The sequence below is a fragment of the Malus sylvestris genome, chromosome 5 (assembly GCF_916048215.2).
Source record: "Malus sylvestris chromosome 5, drMalSylv7.2, whole genome shotgun sequence".
In the NCBI taxonomy this organism is placed as follows: domain Eukaryota; kingdom Viridiplantae; phylum Streptophyta; class Magnoliopsida; order Rosales; family Rosaceae; genus Malus; species Malus sylvestris.
The window spans coordinates 43,914,797-43,931,096 of record NC_062264.1 but is presented as its reverse complement, the minus strand read 5'-3'; the positions used below and the strand labels follow the sequence as shown (position 1 = coordinate 43,931,096).

The window sequence follows — 16,300 nt, the reverse complement described above, 5'->3', positions numbered from 1 at the left end:
CTCACTGGCTTCGGGTTCCGTAGGAACTCCGAAGTTAAGCGAGAAGGATGCCAGAGCACTCCCAGGATGGGTAACCTACTGAGAAGTTGCTCGTGAGTTCCCAAAAACAAAACCGTGAGGGAATGGTAAGCCCAACGGACAATATCGTGCTACGGTGGTGGAGCGGGCCCGGGAAGTGATCCGCCCCGAGCCGGGATGTGACAAATGATATCAGAGCCAATCCCTGGCCGAAAGTGTGCCGACGAGGACGTCGGGCCCCTAAGGGGGGTGGATTGTAATATCCCACATCGCCCAGGGGAGTGATCCTTAAATGTATATTCACATCCTTACCTAGCATAAGGCCTTTTGGGAGCTCACTGGCCTCGAGTTCCGTAGGAACTCCGAAGTTAAGCGAGAAGGATGTCAGAGCACTCCCAAGATAGGTGACCTACTGGGAAGTTGCTCGTGAGTTCCCAAAAACAAAACCGTGAGGGAATGGTAAGTTCAAAGCGGACAATATCGTGCTACGGTGGTGGAGCGGGCCCGGGAAGTGATCCGCCTCTAGCGGGGATGTGACAACTATTCAGTTTAGGGGTGGAGTTGCAAAAGGCAGTTACTGTTCATTAAAGGCAGTTACTGTTCACTGGGGGAATTCAATAATGAGTTGCCCTATGGGGCCTTTGCAACACTGGAGTTGCTCTCAACAACTTGAGATTTTATCCTTCTCCCCTTTCTTCCTGCCAACACATATTCAATTTGGATAAACAGCACTGTGAAGGCAACCGGCGACATCTTCAGTTTGGATAAATAATATTGGAGCTGTAGAATCAGCCAACCGAGGAACACCTTCAGTTTAGATAAATAGCACTGCTTTGAGATCGACTGGTTATTTATCCGAGTCTCGGTCAATAAGGATTTCGGAGTCCTTGTTGGTAGAGGTCATCTCATCAGTCTTATCGGCAAAGTGAGGTGTTACCAGGTTACTACATTCGGCACATTGAAAGTCGAATTTGAAATTGAACTTCGCAAAACTAGCAGCCTTGTCTTCAGGCTCTAGAACTCGAAGGCCAAGACATGTTCCTTCATTGGCCACAGTCGCAAGATCAAGATGTCAGCATCGCGCTCAACACGACATCGGCATATTTTACTTCCCTGCCGAACTCGGCCGACGAGCTGGCACGCCCCGCATATAACTGAATGACGTAGTTAGCTCATTAGTTACTTGGCATGCACGCCACGTAGGCTTTATAGTTTTTAGGGTCAACAATTACTCTTACTTTAAAACAAAAGGAAATTTCCACAGAAATAGAATACTACATGTGCTTTAAAAAAGATTGTACATAGTTGGGTCAACAATTACTCTTACTCTTACGTTTAAAAATTATATATAGTTTGGCCAGACAATGAAAATTGTTGAGAAACATCTGAGATAATATCAATAATTTTCTTTGTCCGGCCAAAGTATATATGATTTTTAAACATCTGAGATCAATTCATCCATCCATCCATATTCATGTCCTTCATTTGGCTTCCATAATTTCCATCTCCATCCCAATCTACAATCAATTTTAATCGCGAACTATTGCTATCTTCAACTACGATCGGTAAGATGCTTTCAAATGGAAGACAATATTCATCTTCTTTCCATCTCTAAGGAGCTGATTTCTGGCGATAGTTGGTGGTGGATGTTCGTAATCGTTGTGGAGAGCTGTCCCGATGCTTTCGGCAATGGAGTTGGAAGGAAGCAGTTAGGGTTAGCTTCTGTGATTTTTCTGTTTTAGGCCCACAACTATGTTTTGGGTTACTATTGAGGTCCATTGTTTTGTTTGTGTGAATGTTGTTGTTAGGCCTCTAATTATGTAACATCGTTGTTTTATTTTTGTTAATAAAGTAACCTTTGACTGAAAAACAAAGAAAGAAAAAAAGAAAATTGTTGAGAAGTTTCTTTTGCTTGGAAATGGATGGTGACTGACTGGTGGTGCGAGTTGAAGAGGATGAAATTCCGGTGCAGTCAATTCAATTCAAGGTCAATTTTTCCAAACAACACATTTATATATTTATCTTAATTTCTGTAGTAGTGCTGCTCCGCTTGTGGCGGGCGGCGGTGCTGGGTTTCTTTTGCTTGCTAGGTGTACTGCTCCGCTGGCCACTGATAGCTTCTTGGTAAATTCTGTGCTATTTCTTCCGCATCTTAGTTTGGATGTCATTTGCCCAACTTTTGTCTTTCTTCAATTTAATAATGCTAAAAAAAATGTTATTGCTACCACTAAAATATATCCATTGTGACTTTGTCCAATAAGTTTAACTGACTAAAAGCAATCGTGATATTAATATATATGTATCTAATTGTTTGATTAGTCTTGCTTCCGTTAATAGTCCTTAATTTAGTGAGAAATATTTCAAAAATCGAATTGTATATAAAATTAAAATCCATTACCTATATTTCAAAAATCAAATTATACAAATTTGTGTTTATGTTCCATGAGATTATATTATTTTTCCCTAAAATGGGGTAAGGTTTCTAAAAAGAGCTATGGAGAAATTCATTCAAGCAATCCCTTGATTTCTCATTCAATTTACTAAATATATCTCAAGTCAAACCATAAAATTCAACAGATATTTATTTAATTTATTAAGTATTTGGAGATATTAGTCCCATATGGTATGGGCTATTGAGTCATCTTATACTTTGTATTCCGGACTAATTAAGGAGTCAGGACATACATATTACAACCATGAGGAGCAACATTTGCAGTCAGACTAGTATGCATGTTCTTCGAAACAAATGAATGCTGCAAACAAATGACATCAGGGTTTTCTGTCAGTGAGGACTTAAGATATAGTTCATCTATTTATACGACATTAAAGTATGATACTAGAAAGAAATTTTTTAATGTGGCAATCCTACCGTCCATAAGTCTCTGACAATGACAAACGTATTTGGCGAGAGTCCAATTTCCTTCCATGTCACAGTTATAGGAGCTAATGACCCGCCTCTATTCCACAACACTACCACCACTCTGTTACTTGATAACGGTCCTGCCCACACCTGCATCAAATTGAAAGTCATCACATGCCTTGCAGCACAAGCATGATTAATCAGTAATCTAAAACAAATTGTTGAAGTGAAGGAAAAGGGCAGCATTTGCCATGGCAATATACTTCTAGGTCATCTCTGGATCGCAGTTTCCTCGCTTGAACTCCAAGTGAATCTTGATTAACATCAATAACCTCTTTGTTTCCGAGAATCTGAAGAGCTTCCTTGCTCGCAGATGGGATGTCACATCCGATAAGTAAAGGAGCCTGTTGCAATCATAGATTTGGGCTCATCAGTATATATAGGCAAGTCAAACCAACAAACTGAAATTTATTTCGAAAATGTGGAGAGTACATACTTTCATGACTGCCCAAATGCTAAAATGAGATTGGTACTCCTCTACACTCATCCCTCCGTTTCCCACTTCCAACATGTCAGGATCTGTTACGATTACATTAAATTTAAAATAATTACCCAACAATTTTTTAACAGAGATAAGAAAACAGGACTGTAAACAACATAAAAATTTACCATTCCACTTGCCAGGGCCTGCATAAGTAGCCCAAATGTTGTTTTGGTCTGCAATCGACGTGATACTAAAATCATAACATTAATTAGATTAATTCAAAGCAAACTAACAAAATGTTTCAGGGTTAGAAATCTCTGTCATATTAGGATTCAGCTTGAGATCTTGAAAGAAGAAGGGAACTTTCGATCGAACCTTTCCCAAGTGTCCTCAATGTCTCCCGTAGTTCTCCAAGCATTGCCATACTGACCAGCCCATGTCGCAGGATCCTCTTGTCCCCTTTAAGAACATATTTCTCTTATCAAATTTTTGTTTGTCAAAACCAAACAGTTTTTAACCTTCTAGTGATGCAAATACATGTATTTTGAAAACAAATTTGAAGCGGAATGTATACAATGATTTGAAGTACAGGTGACTTGCCATTCGCATATGGAGTACAGGATTGGCCTTCCAGTCTTTAGCAATGCAGAACTCATTATAGGATATCTGATTTGAGGTTTAGAACCATCATGGTTGCAGTTATCGTACTTCAAATAATCGACACCCTACAGCCAAATGCCCCAATCAGCTCAAGTTCATCGTTTTTATCGAATTAGTTGTGTTGATGTTTCATCTAAACTAGAAAACAAAACAAACTACTCATCATACCAAACTACATATGTTAACGTAGAATAGTATCAGACACAAACCCATTCAGCAAAGGTTCTAGCGTCTTGCTCTTCGTGCCCAAGTGAGCCTGGCATTGTGTTGCTGCAAGTATAATAACTAAAAATGCAGAAAGATGAGAAATGAGACATCGAGTGCTATTTCAGATAAACAAAATTTTCGGAGATAATTTTTACCCAGCATCAGAGTATATGCCGAGTTGTAAACCCCTTGCGTGAACGTAATCAGCAAGGGCCTTGATTCCAGAAGGAAAAGTTGACGATTTTGCTATTAGGTTACCACTACTGTCTCTGTTTCTTTCAGCCCAACAATCATCTGCTTTTTTAATTCACGTCAATATATCATACAATAACAAGCAAAAAGCACACCCAGAACCAAATTAACAAAGGAAATGATGTGAGGATGCTGCTGACCTAGATTGACATATTTGTATCCAAGTGCTGCCAAGCCAGTCGAAACAAGAGCATCCGCTGATATATAGTCCAAAATTCAAACAAAACCGCAAAGGTTAATACCGAAATACTCTTTATAAGAAGCTTGGATTCACAATTTGGCTACTAGTAACTACTATAAACATAATATTATGAGATAGCTAGCAAACATCAGACCATGCAGATCTTGTATCAATGTAACACAACACAAAATGGTGCATCATGACTGAATTAGCAAGAAGGAAATATGGAAGTCTAGCTAAAGTAGTTCAACTTTTTTGAGCCTCTTTGGCTATTGTCAATTGGCTATGGTTGGATACTCGTATTAAAACGAGCCAACTGATAAAACATATTACAAAAGCAAGTACTGGAACTGTACAATATATATACTATTGTGATGTTGTGTATGTTGAAGAGAGAAAAATGATCGGAATACAAATAAACAGTAGTCTGAAAGTACTTTACCAATGGTCTTCACTGTGGCTTCACTTATATTGCAGTGGAAGTGATTCCAACTGTTCCAACTGAATCCAATTTCCAAAAGTTAGCTTACCAAATTGAAATAAAAAGGCATTTCCTTTTCACCTGAAAATTTGATATCTTACCCCATTGGAGGTGTACGAGCAACGCCATTGGCAATGAGGAACTGACCGTATTCTGCTTGATGGGTATTGTTCTTGTAGTTCAGAGCATCAATCACATTGAAAATACATGTGACAACAATGAGCTGAACAAAGAGTGCGCTCCTGCCTTTCCAATCCATTGTGGTGTCTGATCCAAGAGCTCTGAAGAGGATCAAGAAATGAGTTTGGGAAGAGTAGGAGTGAGGAGGGATTTTTGAGTGTGGTGGAAGTTTTAATGGGGGGGGGAGAGTACCGACACAACCTACTAGATAACAACATTATAATAAGCATGCTCCACAAATATTCTTTAGGTTTCATACAAAATTTAATCAAGTGGTAAATGTTGAGTTACATAACATATTTAGTAAATTGTAGCTATGGTCCCTTAACTTTAACTCAATTGGAGCAATGATCCTTCAACTAAAAATCCATTATTATTGGTCTTTCAACTCATCAAAACGTGCAGCTATGATCCCTTAACTAAAAATTTATTACCTTTGGTCCCTCAACTTTAATTCAACTAGAGAAATGGTCCATTAACTTTAACTCAATTGTAACAATGGTCCTTCCAATATAACTCGTTTTGACAAATTTTTTGACGTAGTTGACGAAAATGACCATAATTACACACTTTGATGAGTTGAGGGACCCTAATTATATAAATGGTTATTCTAACATAACTTATTTTGACAAAATTTTGAAGAAATTGATGAAAATGACCATAGCTACACATTTTGATAAGTTGAGGGACCAATGGTAATGGATTTTTAATTGAGGGACCATTGCTCCAATTTGATTAAAGTTCATGGACCATTGCTACAATTTACTCTAACATATTCATGCCTTATCTTTTGAACATTGTAACGTTATACATCAACTTACGAATTTATTGCAGTATCAAATTTCTGTCTCCTTATCTATTAATTTGTCAGTTAATTACTAACGTGACATACACGTAGCCACACTTTCTCACCAAACACAAAAATAATTATATGATTGTCCTATTTTACAAATGCTTTAGCTGTCATATTTATTTTTAAAGGAAACAACAACTTTATTTTAATAAAACTGAATCACAAAAGGGAGTCTTGGATGATAACGTTGTATATAATATTATATTAGAAGGATCCTCGATTCAAACTAGATCATTACCAATTGTAATGGGGTTAGATGTATATTTTATATTTGCCTACTCATATAATTTTGTTTTGAGTGCACATATGAGTCAGTAGACCAGGACGATGTGTCAATCCCATTAAACATAAATTCATATAATCTTTTTCTATAAAAAGTAAATTACGCTTTGTTAAAAATAAATATGAGTGTACAGAAAACCAAGAACATCTTCAATGAGAGTTTCTATTTACGACTCCCACCACCATATTTGAAGACTCATTAGATACTTAAAGGGAATTTTTGTATCTTTAAAAAAAATTGTCTGCAATGGAAGAACCTTTATAATAGAATACTTAAATTTAAAATTTTTTATTAGGTGCAAAAAAAAAAAAATTGTGTGAGCTGTTTTTGACAACATTACATTGCCGCAAATATTTTTGTAAACTTTTTGATAAAAAAAATTCAAATTCTGACGCCAATGGTGAGCATATCCGGTATGGCAAACCTGTTGGAACTGATTTCCAAAAAAAAAAAACCTGTTGGAACTTTTGATGATAGAGATGCTTTTAACTATTAATGAATGTTTTTATAATTTAGATGACTGCCTTTCTTTGGTAAAACTGCGTGATTTTTGGTCAATTACAATCCTCAAATGGATTAACTAACTTTTTTACCACTAATTGAACACAAGTAGAGGTGCTAATTTTACCCCCTTTTCAATAAAAGGGCCGCCTAATATTCTTTTACTTGTGACTGTACGCATCTCTTAGAGCAAGTTCATTCTTAAAAAAATGTATCAGCATCCAGCCTATTTAATTCATTTAATAAACAGTGATAGACCTCAATAAACAGTAATATGACAAATGCATCTTTACCCCTAACAAAAAATAACCTAGTTAATTTTATTAAAATATTATTATTTTTATTATAAAATAATTTTATTTTTAATTTATGACTTTATTTTAAAACTTAAGAAAAAAAAATGGCAAAGCAGAACTTCATCTGCATCCTCGAGCTCTCCGCCATACATCCTCACCCTCTTTCCCCCCTTTGTCCTTCCCTCTCCCTTCACCACCAAAACCACAAGCCAGTGATTTTTTCAACAATGAGAAATCGACTTCTTCAACAGTGAGAAATCAACCGTATGGCTCGGATCTAGCGCGGTGATGAAGACGAAGAAGGAAACTCCGTTCTTCACGGCGTGTCGGTTTACATCGAGAGCTTGATGAGCCCTGATTACAGGGGTGGTTGCTGTTGGGATTGTGGTTGCGGAGTCCAACAGAGAAGACGACGAAGGGGGTCTTCTGGTGGCGCCGGGAAACCAGAAACTAGAGAACGAAGTGAGACACGGTAGAAGCTGGCTTGCGACGTCATGCTGACGCCAGCGTGACGTTACAGAGGCCAGCTGATTGCTCAGCACATTTTGGGCCGGTCTATGGCATGGCTTGGGCCGGAGGAGAAAAGAGGGGTGCCGGTCCATTTTTTGGCCTGGGTGCCAGCCTAAAGGGCTGGGGGTGGAACTGCTCTCAACAAAAAGAAGCTGCAGCATTCAGACAAGGGTGGGTTTGTTTTCCACTCAAAATCAACAGTGTCCTCACTCGTTGCGTCTATATTTAGGAACCATAAGTGGTTCCTATATATTGGGATATTATCTATATACTAAAACCCGGTGAAAAATCATTGTTCACCAGCAATGAACAGCCGAAAACACCCTCAAATTCCTTTGTTGTTGGCCAATTTTCCAACTTTGCTACATCGAAAAGACGTGTTTGCCCTTCTAGGCCATTCTTCTGTCATCGTGTTTAAAACAATTGATGGCAGGCTAAAAATATATTAAAAATGTGAATTAAATCCGGCCACATGTTGTGTGGCACGACAAACTATAAAAATTTATAAAAAAAATTAGATGCAGGGAAAGAAAATGATTAAAAATGGTGAGACCGGTTTGGTGCTCTTCTACACCACGTGTCCACCATCCGTGACCGTGAAGCCTTTCTTTTTTTTTTGAAAGTTTTAACAAAAAACTCACAATAATGTTCACTTTAACAAAAAAATCACATTTTTACATTAAAAAGTCAAACTTGATAATATTCACTTTATCTTTATTTTGTCCTTATCATTAAAACTCAAAGTTTTCAAGGTCTTTTCATTAGTTTTTTTTTTCTTTTAACCTGTCCTTGGCTTTTTAAACCCACACACATGATATGTGGTACAGAAAAAGATAAACAAATGATAAAAAAAATCGGTCGTAGGACGAAAAACTGATTAAAAAATATCAGATGTTCAACCCGACCACATGATTGTGGCACAAAAAGGATAAAAAATGATATTCTATTCTATATATACTAAAGCTCAGTGGATGGGTACTGTTCATTAACAGTGCCCATCCGGTTTTACCCCTCTTTCATTTTTGTTTGCAGTTGTTGCTCCCGTTTGAAAGGTGCTTTTTGGTGTTTGGTTGAGCTTTGGCCACGTTGCGTTTTGTAGGAAAGATACTGGAAGAGCATTACACCTTTACTTCCACTTCCAACATCTTCCACTTTTTCATTTCCTTTTCTTTTCTTCTCTCTGTTTTTCCGTCTCTCTTTGCGTTTCTCTGTGTGTGACTCGCTATTTTCATCACGATCCGATCGTTTAGAAGGGTGGTTGGTCTGTTTTTTCCCGCTGTTTTCCGCGGAGGAATCGCAACGGTTTGGGTGCGTTGGTTGATGTGTGCCGTTATTCTGTGCTTGGTTGGTAAGAAATTTTTTTAATTGATTGTTGTAAAATTCGATTCCTGCTAAGTGTTTCCTTTATTTTTTTTTCCTATTTTGCGTGTGGATCTTTTGTCTGATTTTGTTTTTGGTTGCAGGAAACGTTTATCTTCCAACTTTAGGGTTTTGTTGTGGGAGTTTGCAAACCCTTTCTGGGCCAGGTATATAATTTATCTTTGCACTGTGCTTTTTATTAGATTTTGGAATTCACATTTTCAATTTTTTTTTCTTGGGTTTTCTTGGTTTCCTGAGAAAATTGGGGTTGTTTGGCTTATATTATATTGCACGAATTTGAGCTGAATTTTACTGGGTTTGTATTTGTTTTTGGAATCGGTCTCCAATGATCTTCGTGATCTTCACGTTTTTTCTTTTTAAAGTAAAATTTATTTTCTTCTTTTCTTGATGGATATGCTTTTGTTTGTAGGTTGATCATGTTGTTTCATTTTGTGAAACAGTGTAGCCTTTGTCAATCAAATGCTTTGCTGAAACATCCAATAAGAAGAATAAAATAACTATGGTAAGAAGCAACCTAATTTCAGAAATTTTATGTGATTCAGTTTTTAAATTATAATATTCTAAAAACCTTTTGTAGATTGCAGAGCCATTGGAGAGAGGACTTGCTGAGGACATTGAGAATGTATATAAGCTACAATGTTCGTTTCTACATTGCAGGTTGAGTATAATTTCCTAGATTTGATTTATGCCTTCAATCGTGTTAAGTCGGTTAAATGTACTATTTGGTTTTTGGGGTTGAATAATGCTATCTGAATCTTGGGTTTAAAATTTTTGTAGCCTTGAGTTGAACTTGATCCAGAGCTAATGCAAATGGATTTTATTATTCCTACATATAAATGAATGATGGTTGTTGAATTTTTTTTCATTTATTGATATCGTAGTTTGCCATCATCTGTCCGATTCATTCATGTAAAAGTATTACTGCTAATTAATTACAACTGCATTAACATTTTGTTTCAGTTGTAACTTTTTTTTTTTCCTCCGGATGATCCAGATTGTTTTATTTGCAGTGAACGCTTAAAGGAAAATGTGCTCTTATGGGATATTCCATGTTCAAGTAATTATACAAATGAAGCACTGGGATGACTGTTAATGAGGAATACTAGACTAGCCATTTTTGTATATCAATGACAAGGCATTTGACAATGTCTTTTCTGTAAGTTATATAAACTTAGACAATTTTGTAAAAATATTTGCTCCATTTTCTACATGCTTATCTTAGTCTTTGGTTATTTATATGTTAAAAATAGTCTATAGTTATATTTTTGCTCCCGCAACAACGTGCGGCTAAAATTTACTAGTTTAGGAACTATAAGTGGAGGCCCTATACACTGGGAACTATAAATGGAGTCTTCATATTTGAGATGTTTTTTTTTGGAAGTATTCAGCGGGACTCTATATATTGGGATACCTAGGATTTTTGAGATTTTTTTTTTTGAAGTATTCAGCAAGACTATGTACTGGTTTGGTACTGAGGTGTTTTTATAAAAAGTGGGTATAAAAAAAAGCTGAGCTCAAAAAAATGTTTGGTAAACATTTAAAAACAGCTTATTTTTACAGTTTTGGGTGAAAAAAAAGCTAAAAACGTGAAGCAGCAAAAATAAGCTTATTCTCACAGCATAGCAGAATCAATTTTTTTTCAAAATACAGCAATACCAAACCAGCCCTATATATTGGGATACCTAGGATTTCTATTCCGACTCATTTGAAGCATTTTGTCCCTACATTAAGAACCATACGATTATAAGACTCATTGGAAACATTTTGTCCCTACATTAAGAACCATACGATCATTTTGTCCCTACATTAAGAACCATACGATTATAAGACTCCACTTAGAGTCTCTATTGAAGATGCTCTTAATTGTTGCACAAAATGTTAAACCTATTGATCATAGCATGACACAAGTGAGAAAACTTGAGTGATCATAGCATCACACACATCCTCGTGACGTGAATTCATGCGCTTGCAAAATAACTAGACACGTACTGAGGGTTTGAGGCTACACAAAGTACGGCATGCAAGCAACAAGTAAAGCGTGAGGAGAAGAATCTATAAAGGCATAAAGAAACTAGTGGCTTGAAATAAAATACAACATAAAAAAACTGATCATATGGTCCTAAAAGAGATTGCCTTCACACGAGGTAAGAGGATGTGCATAACAGAGACTGAATCCTGAAATTCTTTTAATTTTTCAATATATTCATTAGTTAAAAAAAATAATTTTAAAAATTTTAAATATAAAAGAAAGATAAAAGATTATATTTAAGATTTTCCACGTGACGAGTTTTGAGTGGACTGTAGTGCCACTCAGCGAAGTCCAGTGGCAAGCCAAGCTCCACACAAATTTTTCTCCCTATTTAGAGAGATGATTCGTAAGGTCGTTAATAAATTGAGTCAAAATAGCATTATTTTTTGGAAATTTTTATTAGCACTCCAAAAATCTTATTTTATACTCCTTTACAAGTGTATTTTTCTTTCTAATTATAGAAAATTTGGAGTACCAAATAAGATTTTTTAAGTACTAATAATAATTTCCTATTTTTTTAGTGATGAGATCATAGATAGATAGATATATATATATTAGGATGTGGGTTTGTGTGTGTGCTGAACTAGTAAAATGGACTAATGAAGATTGCAAAATATAAATTAAAGGGAAATTTTATTTGAACCCACGTAATCTCTTTTTACACCCAACTTAAATTTTAAATGTTAATTGTCTTTTTTATCATAATGTATAATTACCATCAAATATAATATAAAATTAATAATAAAACTTAAATTTATTAATAAACCTATACCCTATAATTAACCCCACCATCACTCCTTATTTATTCTACGTTCAATCCGGCTAAAACCCTAATAGCTCTTATAGAGAGACAAACAAGTTTTTTTATTTTTTTTATTTATTTATTTTTATCGATAGATGGTGATTTTGAAATTTTGAATACTAAATCATTTTGTGAAAAAAAAAATCGTTTAATTTCAATTTTTTAGTTTAGAAGATGAGTATTTGGGTTTTATTTTATTTTTTCGTCAATCCAGGTTGCACATAGTTTGTTAAACTTTCTATGGGAAATAGTGCATATGTTACAAAAGATGTTGCAGACACCAAATTTACTTGATACAAAATCCTGTCTGCAACAACCGCAGTGAAAGTTTTAATAATTTGTTGCAAACACCAAATTTCTTGGACTAAACCCTTTCTATGAAAAGTAGAAGTATTAATAATTTGTTTGGCATATTAGAAAGAAAAAACCGTTTCTTTGGCATTACAATTTGTTGCCGTACTAATTTGTCCTCCCATATTAAGCAAGCATTAGTTACCATGCTTTCATGAATAAGTTGATAGCCCATGAAAATTGAGGGGACTTTGTTTCACTAGGAAGATTATACAAAAAAGATCAAATAAGATGCACACATAAGAGATGCCATAGTGTTGTAAAAAAGCTCCAGTTGGAAATTTGAAACTTAACGAAAAAATCAAATAAGATGCAGTGAAGCATCTTCTTCTGCTCAAGAAAATCTATTATTCGTACATGCAAATAAAATCACTTCTTCTGCTCAAGAAAATCTATTATTCGTACATGCAAATAAAATCACTGGTACATCAAGAAAACAAGAAATTGAAAAGTGTTAGGTATGTGGAAGATTTATAAACAAGTAGACTAGTAAAAAAACACTTTGTGCGACGTAGGTCATTCGTCGCACAAAGTCAAAAAAGGTCGCGCAAAACTTAGCTCAACACATCTTCGGCGTGCGATAACCGTCGCGGCAAGGCAGTGACAGAAGGGTTTGCGCGACGAAGAAGAAACATGCGACACAGTCTATGTCGCGCAAGGAGGCTTTGCGCGATGCAGTCTATGTCGCGCAAGGTGGCTTTGCGTGACGCAGCCTACGTCGCGCAAAGAGGCTTTGCGCAACGCATGTTTCTTCTTCGTCGCGCGAAGCCACTTTGCGCGACGCAGCCTACGTCGCGCAAAGCCACCTAATCCTTTTTCCACAATGTAAAGACATGCGTCGTGCAAAGTGGCGTAGGTGCCTTTAAGCAACGTAGGTAGAATCTTCGTCGCACAAACCCCTTTTTTATGTTTTGATCAAAAATATTATTTTTTAATTTTTTAATAAATATTGTAATTAAATTATTAATTATTAATTAACTAAGGAAAAGTATTTAATTATAAAATATATGAAAATATACATACAAGATGTTCGAACAAAAAAAAGAAAAAACTACAAATAGTCTTATAGGTTTGATTCATCAAGCTACTAGGTATCGGCAGGGTGAAATGGCTCGAAGGTCGAAGGTGTATCAAGATCAGGTTCTGTTAGCGAAATTTGGAGGCCGAACATCTGTATGGCTCGTACAAGGTCTCTCACGTGCCCAACATAGGCATTCATCTTCTCACCCTGGGCCCTAATCTGCTCTTCCTGGGCCTTCATTTGCTCGTCCCGAGCCTTCATCTTCTTGCCCTGGACCCCAAGCTGACCCTTTAAGGTTATCACTTCCTCCTTCAATGCACTGACCTCTACTATGTTCGATCTGGAAGAAGAGGCACCCGTCTCACGAACTCGCGCTTTCCCCATACACCAAACAACCTTGCCATGACGACGACCGAAGTTCTGATCCATGACATTAGTCAGGATTTGAAAACCTGCATCCTCGGGTACCGTGACATCCTCGATCGGGGTCTCCGGGGGAAGCTGCGATGTTGCTTCTTGGAGAACAGCAGTGCGTTGTTCCACCATAGCAACCTGTAATAATAAAGAAAAAAACATTTAATGTTTAATAACAGAATATAAATAATAGTTGAACAACTCATACATATAAGAATAATAACAATTACATATACTTACATGAAGCTGCTTAGCGGTCTCATCACCAGGAAATTTGAATATGTCATCCGGTAACAACTCAACTAGAAATTTGAGTCTTCAAATGAGTCTATCTTTAACCCTAAAGTATCTTGAACTGGAATTTGAAGATGTACGTAATAACCAGAATAAAAAATGTTTCAAAAATAATTGATTCAAGATAATTTATTAACAAACAGTTCTTTACTAAATCTAAAAGCATCGAGATTACTAATCTATTCATATATCTCTACCTAGATCAAAATGAAGCTGGAATAGGTTAAAACTTTAGTTTCGTCTTGAAGCATAAGTTTCCCCTCCCTGTCCTCTGATTTTTCTTCACCACACTAAGACCACAATCCAACGAAAACCCTAAGCTAAATCCACTAGAAATCTGGAATCCATCAGAAATACAGCGAAAATGTCACCAGGGTAGGAATGTTCCTAGAAAGGATAAAGTTAACTTTCTTGTAAAAACTGTAAGGATACATATCTCAAGCTTACACTTCATGAATTGCAGGGTGTGATAAAGAGATTGCATTAATGTACTATACTGTCAATATCTTAAGCATTTCATAGCATCATATTTCAATATTACATATTTGACGATATATATTAAGAAGCACTATATTGATGATATTAAACTCAGAAAAATGCACCAATTAATTAAACTCAGAAATCGAAAGAACACACAAAATAAGCACTTGGGGATTTGAGGAAGAAGAAGAAAAAAGCAATAAAATTTTGACATCCAACATACCCATTTCAAATAAGCAAATGTCAATCAACCAAGACGACATCATAAAAAAGCAATAAAATTTTCACACAAAAATTACATTGAAATTTGAAATTATGAGAAATCCCGTAAAAAAAATCACATATAAAAAAGCAAAAATTAGGATTTTGGGAAGTATATGGGAAGAGAAGAAGAATAAAGCAAAAAAAAATTCATATCCAAATACCCCATTTCAACTAAGCACTCAATTTGAAACTTTTACAGAAGCCCTGTTTACATATAACAAAACAAAAATTGGGGATTTTGAGAAGTTTAGGGCCAAAAGAATGAAGACGAAGAAGAAGGACCTTGAGCTGAGGCGCTGTGATGCTTTCGGTATGGTCGCGCGAACCGTTCTCTCAGAACGGAGAAAAAACGATGAGGTGAAATTGAATTGCAGCAGGAGTAGAAACGAAAAGGTTCTGGTAGCGACTGAGAGTGTGATCGCTCTCTCTACCTGCAACCCATCAACCCCTCTGCAAACCAGAACCAACATCCAATTTTATCAGAAACCCTAAATAACATGCAATTTGAACCCTAAATAACAAAACCCTTCGAAAATCAAAAACCCTTACCTTGATTTTGGGACTTGATTCGAGTCGGCTTCGAGATTCGGGTGGTTGTCCGTAGTGGCGTGGCCGAAGAGGAAAGCTTGCGAAGAGGAGAGAGAGGTCTACGGGAAAGAAAGCGGGAGAGATGAGCGAGAGGAAAGAGGGGGCTACGGGAAAGAAAGAGGGAGAGATGAGCGAGAGGGAAAAGAGGTCCAATTAAACTTGGAAAATCGAAAACAAAGCTCCCATTTTTCACTATTGTTCCGCCCAAATTTTCACAACTTGCGCGACGTAGGTTTAGAATTTGACGTCGCGCAAGGTTTTTTATTTTTTAAAAAATTATTAGAAAAATTATTGAAAATTATTGAAAATGTGACTTTACTCTTTTTAAATTTAAATTTTTTTTACATAAATCCAACAATAATATATTTTTCTAATAAAACCCCACAATAATTTTGTTTACATATATATCATTCAATTTCTTAAGTGTTATAAGTATAAAATAAATAAATTAAAATCTACTTAGTAAATATATATACCATTGAACTTGATGGGAAACGCATTGTACGAAACTAATTTCAACAATCCAACCGACAAACTTGTTTGTATATGCTTCGAGATCGCGTACGCCAAAAATTGCAAAAAACAAACATTCAGAGATCAAGTAACGGGACAAAACTTTTTGACGGTTAGAAACGAAAAAGCGCGATTTAACGATAATTTTAACTCCAATTTTGTTGATTTTTTAGAGCTCCACTCCTTGACCCTATATGAATACAATGAACTAATTAAATCTTCAATTTAAAATATTTACAATAGTGGATACCACAAAATCTTATGTTAGACTTGATGAAAGTATAAATAAACAGTAAGTGTTAGTAAATGTATCGTTTTGATGGGAAACGCATTGTACGAAACTAGTTTCAACGATCAAACCTTCAAATGTATTTGTATATGCTTCGAGATCGCGTATG

The 16,300-nt window shown here is 36.0% G+C and overlaps 2 protein-coding genes and 1 long non-coding RNA gene across 8 annotated transcripts; 1 reads left to right on the top strand and 2 right to left on the bottom strand.

The window, feature by feature from the left end:
• Positions 1–2,525: 2,525 nt before the first annotated feature.
• On the bottom strand, positions 2,526–5,511 carry LOC126624831 (alpha-galactosidase-like). Its single transcript, XM_050293948.1, has 12 exons — positions 5,245–5,511; positions 5,105–5,163; positions 4,622–4,678; positions 4,385–4,523; positions 4,232–4,307; positions 3,963–4,087; positions 3,738–3,821; positions 3,548–3,612; positions 3,375–3,457; positions 3,142–3,282; positions 2,888–3,028; positions 2,526–2,771 (listed from the first exon to the last, which is right to left on the bottom strand). Exons 1-12 carry the CDS (start codon positions 5,400–5,402, stop codon positions 2,685–2,687), a joined length of 1,215 nt encoding a protein of 404 aa, XP_050149905.1. The 5' UTR covers positions 5,403–5,511; the 3' UTR covers positions 2,526–2,684.
• Positions 5,512–8,665: 3,154 nt separating this feature from the next.
• Positions 8,666–10,393, top strand: LOC126623665 (uncharacterized). 2 transcript variants are annotated; one of them, XR_007623834.1, is made up of 5 exons: positions 8,666–9,114; positions 9,230–9,292; positions 9,556–9,648; positions 9,724–9,803; positions 10,141–10,393. It is a non-coding gene; the product is annotated as an uncharacterized LOC126623665 (long non-coding RNA). The 2 variants fall into 2 exon arrangements; XR_007623833.1 differs by having other exon boundaries at positions 8,673–9,114; positions 10,157–10,393.
• A 2,895-nt stretch (positions 10,394–13,288) lies between these two features.
• Positions 13,289–15,530, bottom strand: LOC126621020 (uncharacterized). 5 transcript variants are annotated; one of them, XM_050289386.1, is made up of 4 exons: positions 15,351–15,530; positions 14,255–15,251; positions 14,004–14,118; positions 13,289–13,901 (listed from the first exon to the last, which is right to left on the bottom strand). In XM_050289386.1, the coding sequence occupies exon 4, from the start codon at positions 13,893–13,895 to the stop codon at positions 13,416–13,418; it is 480 nt and encodes a 159-aa protein (XP_050145343.1). In that variant the 5' UTR covers positions 13,896–13,901; positions 14,004–14,118; positions 14,255–15,251; positions 15,351–15,530; the 3' UTR covers positions 13,289–13,415. The 5 variants fall into 5 exon arrangements, with proteins under 5 accessions (XP_050145343.1, XP_050145342.1, XP_050145344.1 ...); XM_050289385.1 differs by having other exon boundaries at positions 14,004–14,394; positions 15,084–15,251; XM_050289387.1 differs by having other exon boundaries at positions 15,084–15,251.
• Positions 15,531–16,300: the final 770 nt, after the last annotated feature.

What these genes read in the sequence shown, in the direction of transcription:
- LOC126624831 (XM_050293948.1), bottom strand. Translation starts at nt 5,402, where the DNA reads ATGGATTGGAAAGGCAGGAGCGCACTCTTTGTTCAGCTCATTGTTGTC. An exon ending in CTAGAACCTTTGCTGAATGG is followed by an intron (nt 4,088 to 4,231) that starts GTTTGTGTCTGA and finishes ATTTGGCTGTAG; the next exon opens with GGTGTCGATTATTTGAAGTA. An exon ending in ATTGAGGACACTTGGGAAAG is followed by an intron (nt 3,613 to 3,737) that starts GTTCGATCGAAA and finishes TTATGATTTTAG; the next exon opens with TATCACGTCGATTGCAGACC.
- LOC126621020 (XM_050289384.1), bottom strand. Translation starts at nt 13,895, where the DNA reads ATGGTGGAACAACGCACTGCTGTTCTCCAAGAAGCAACATCGCAGCTT.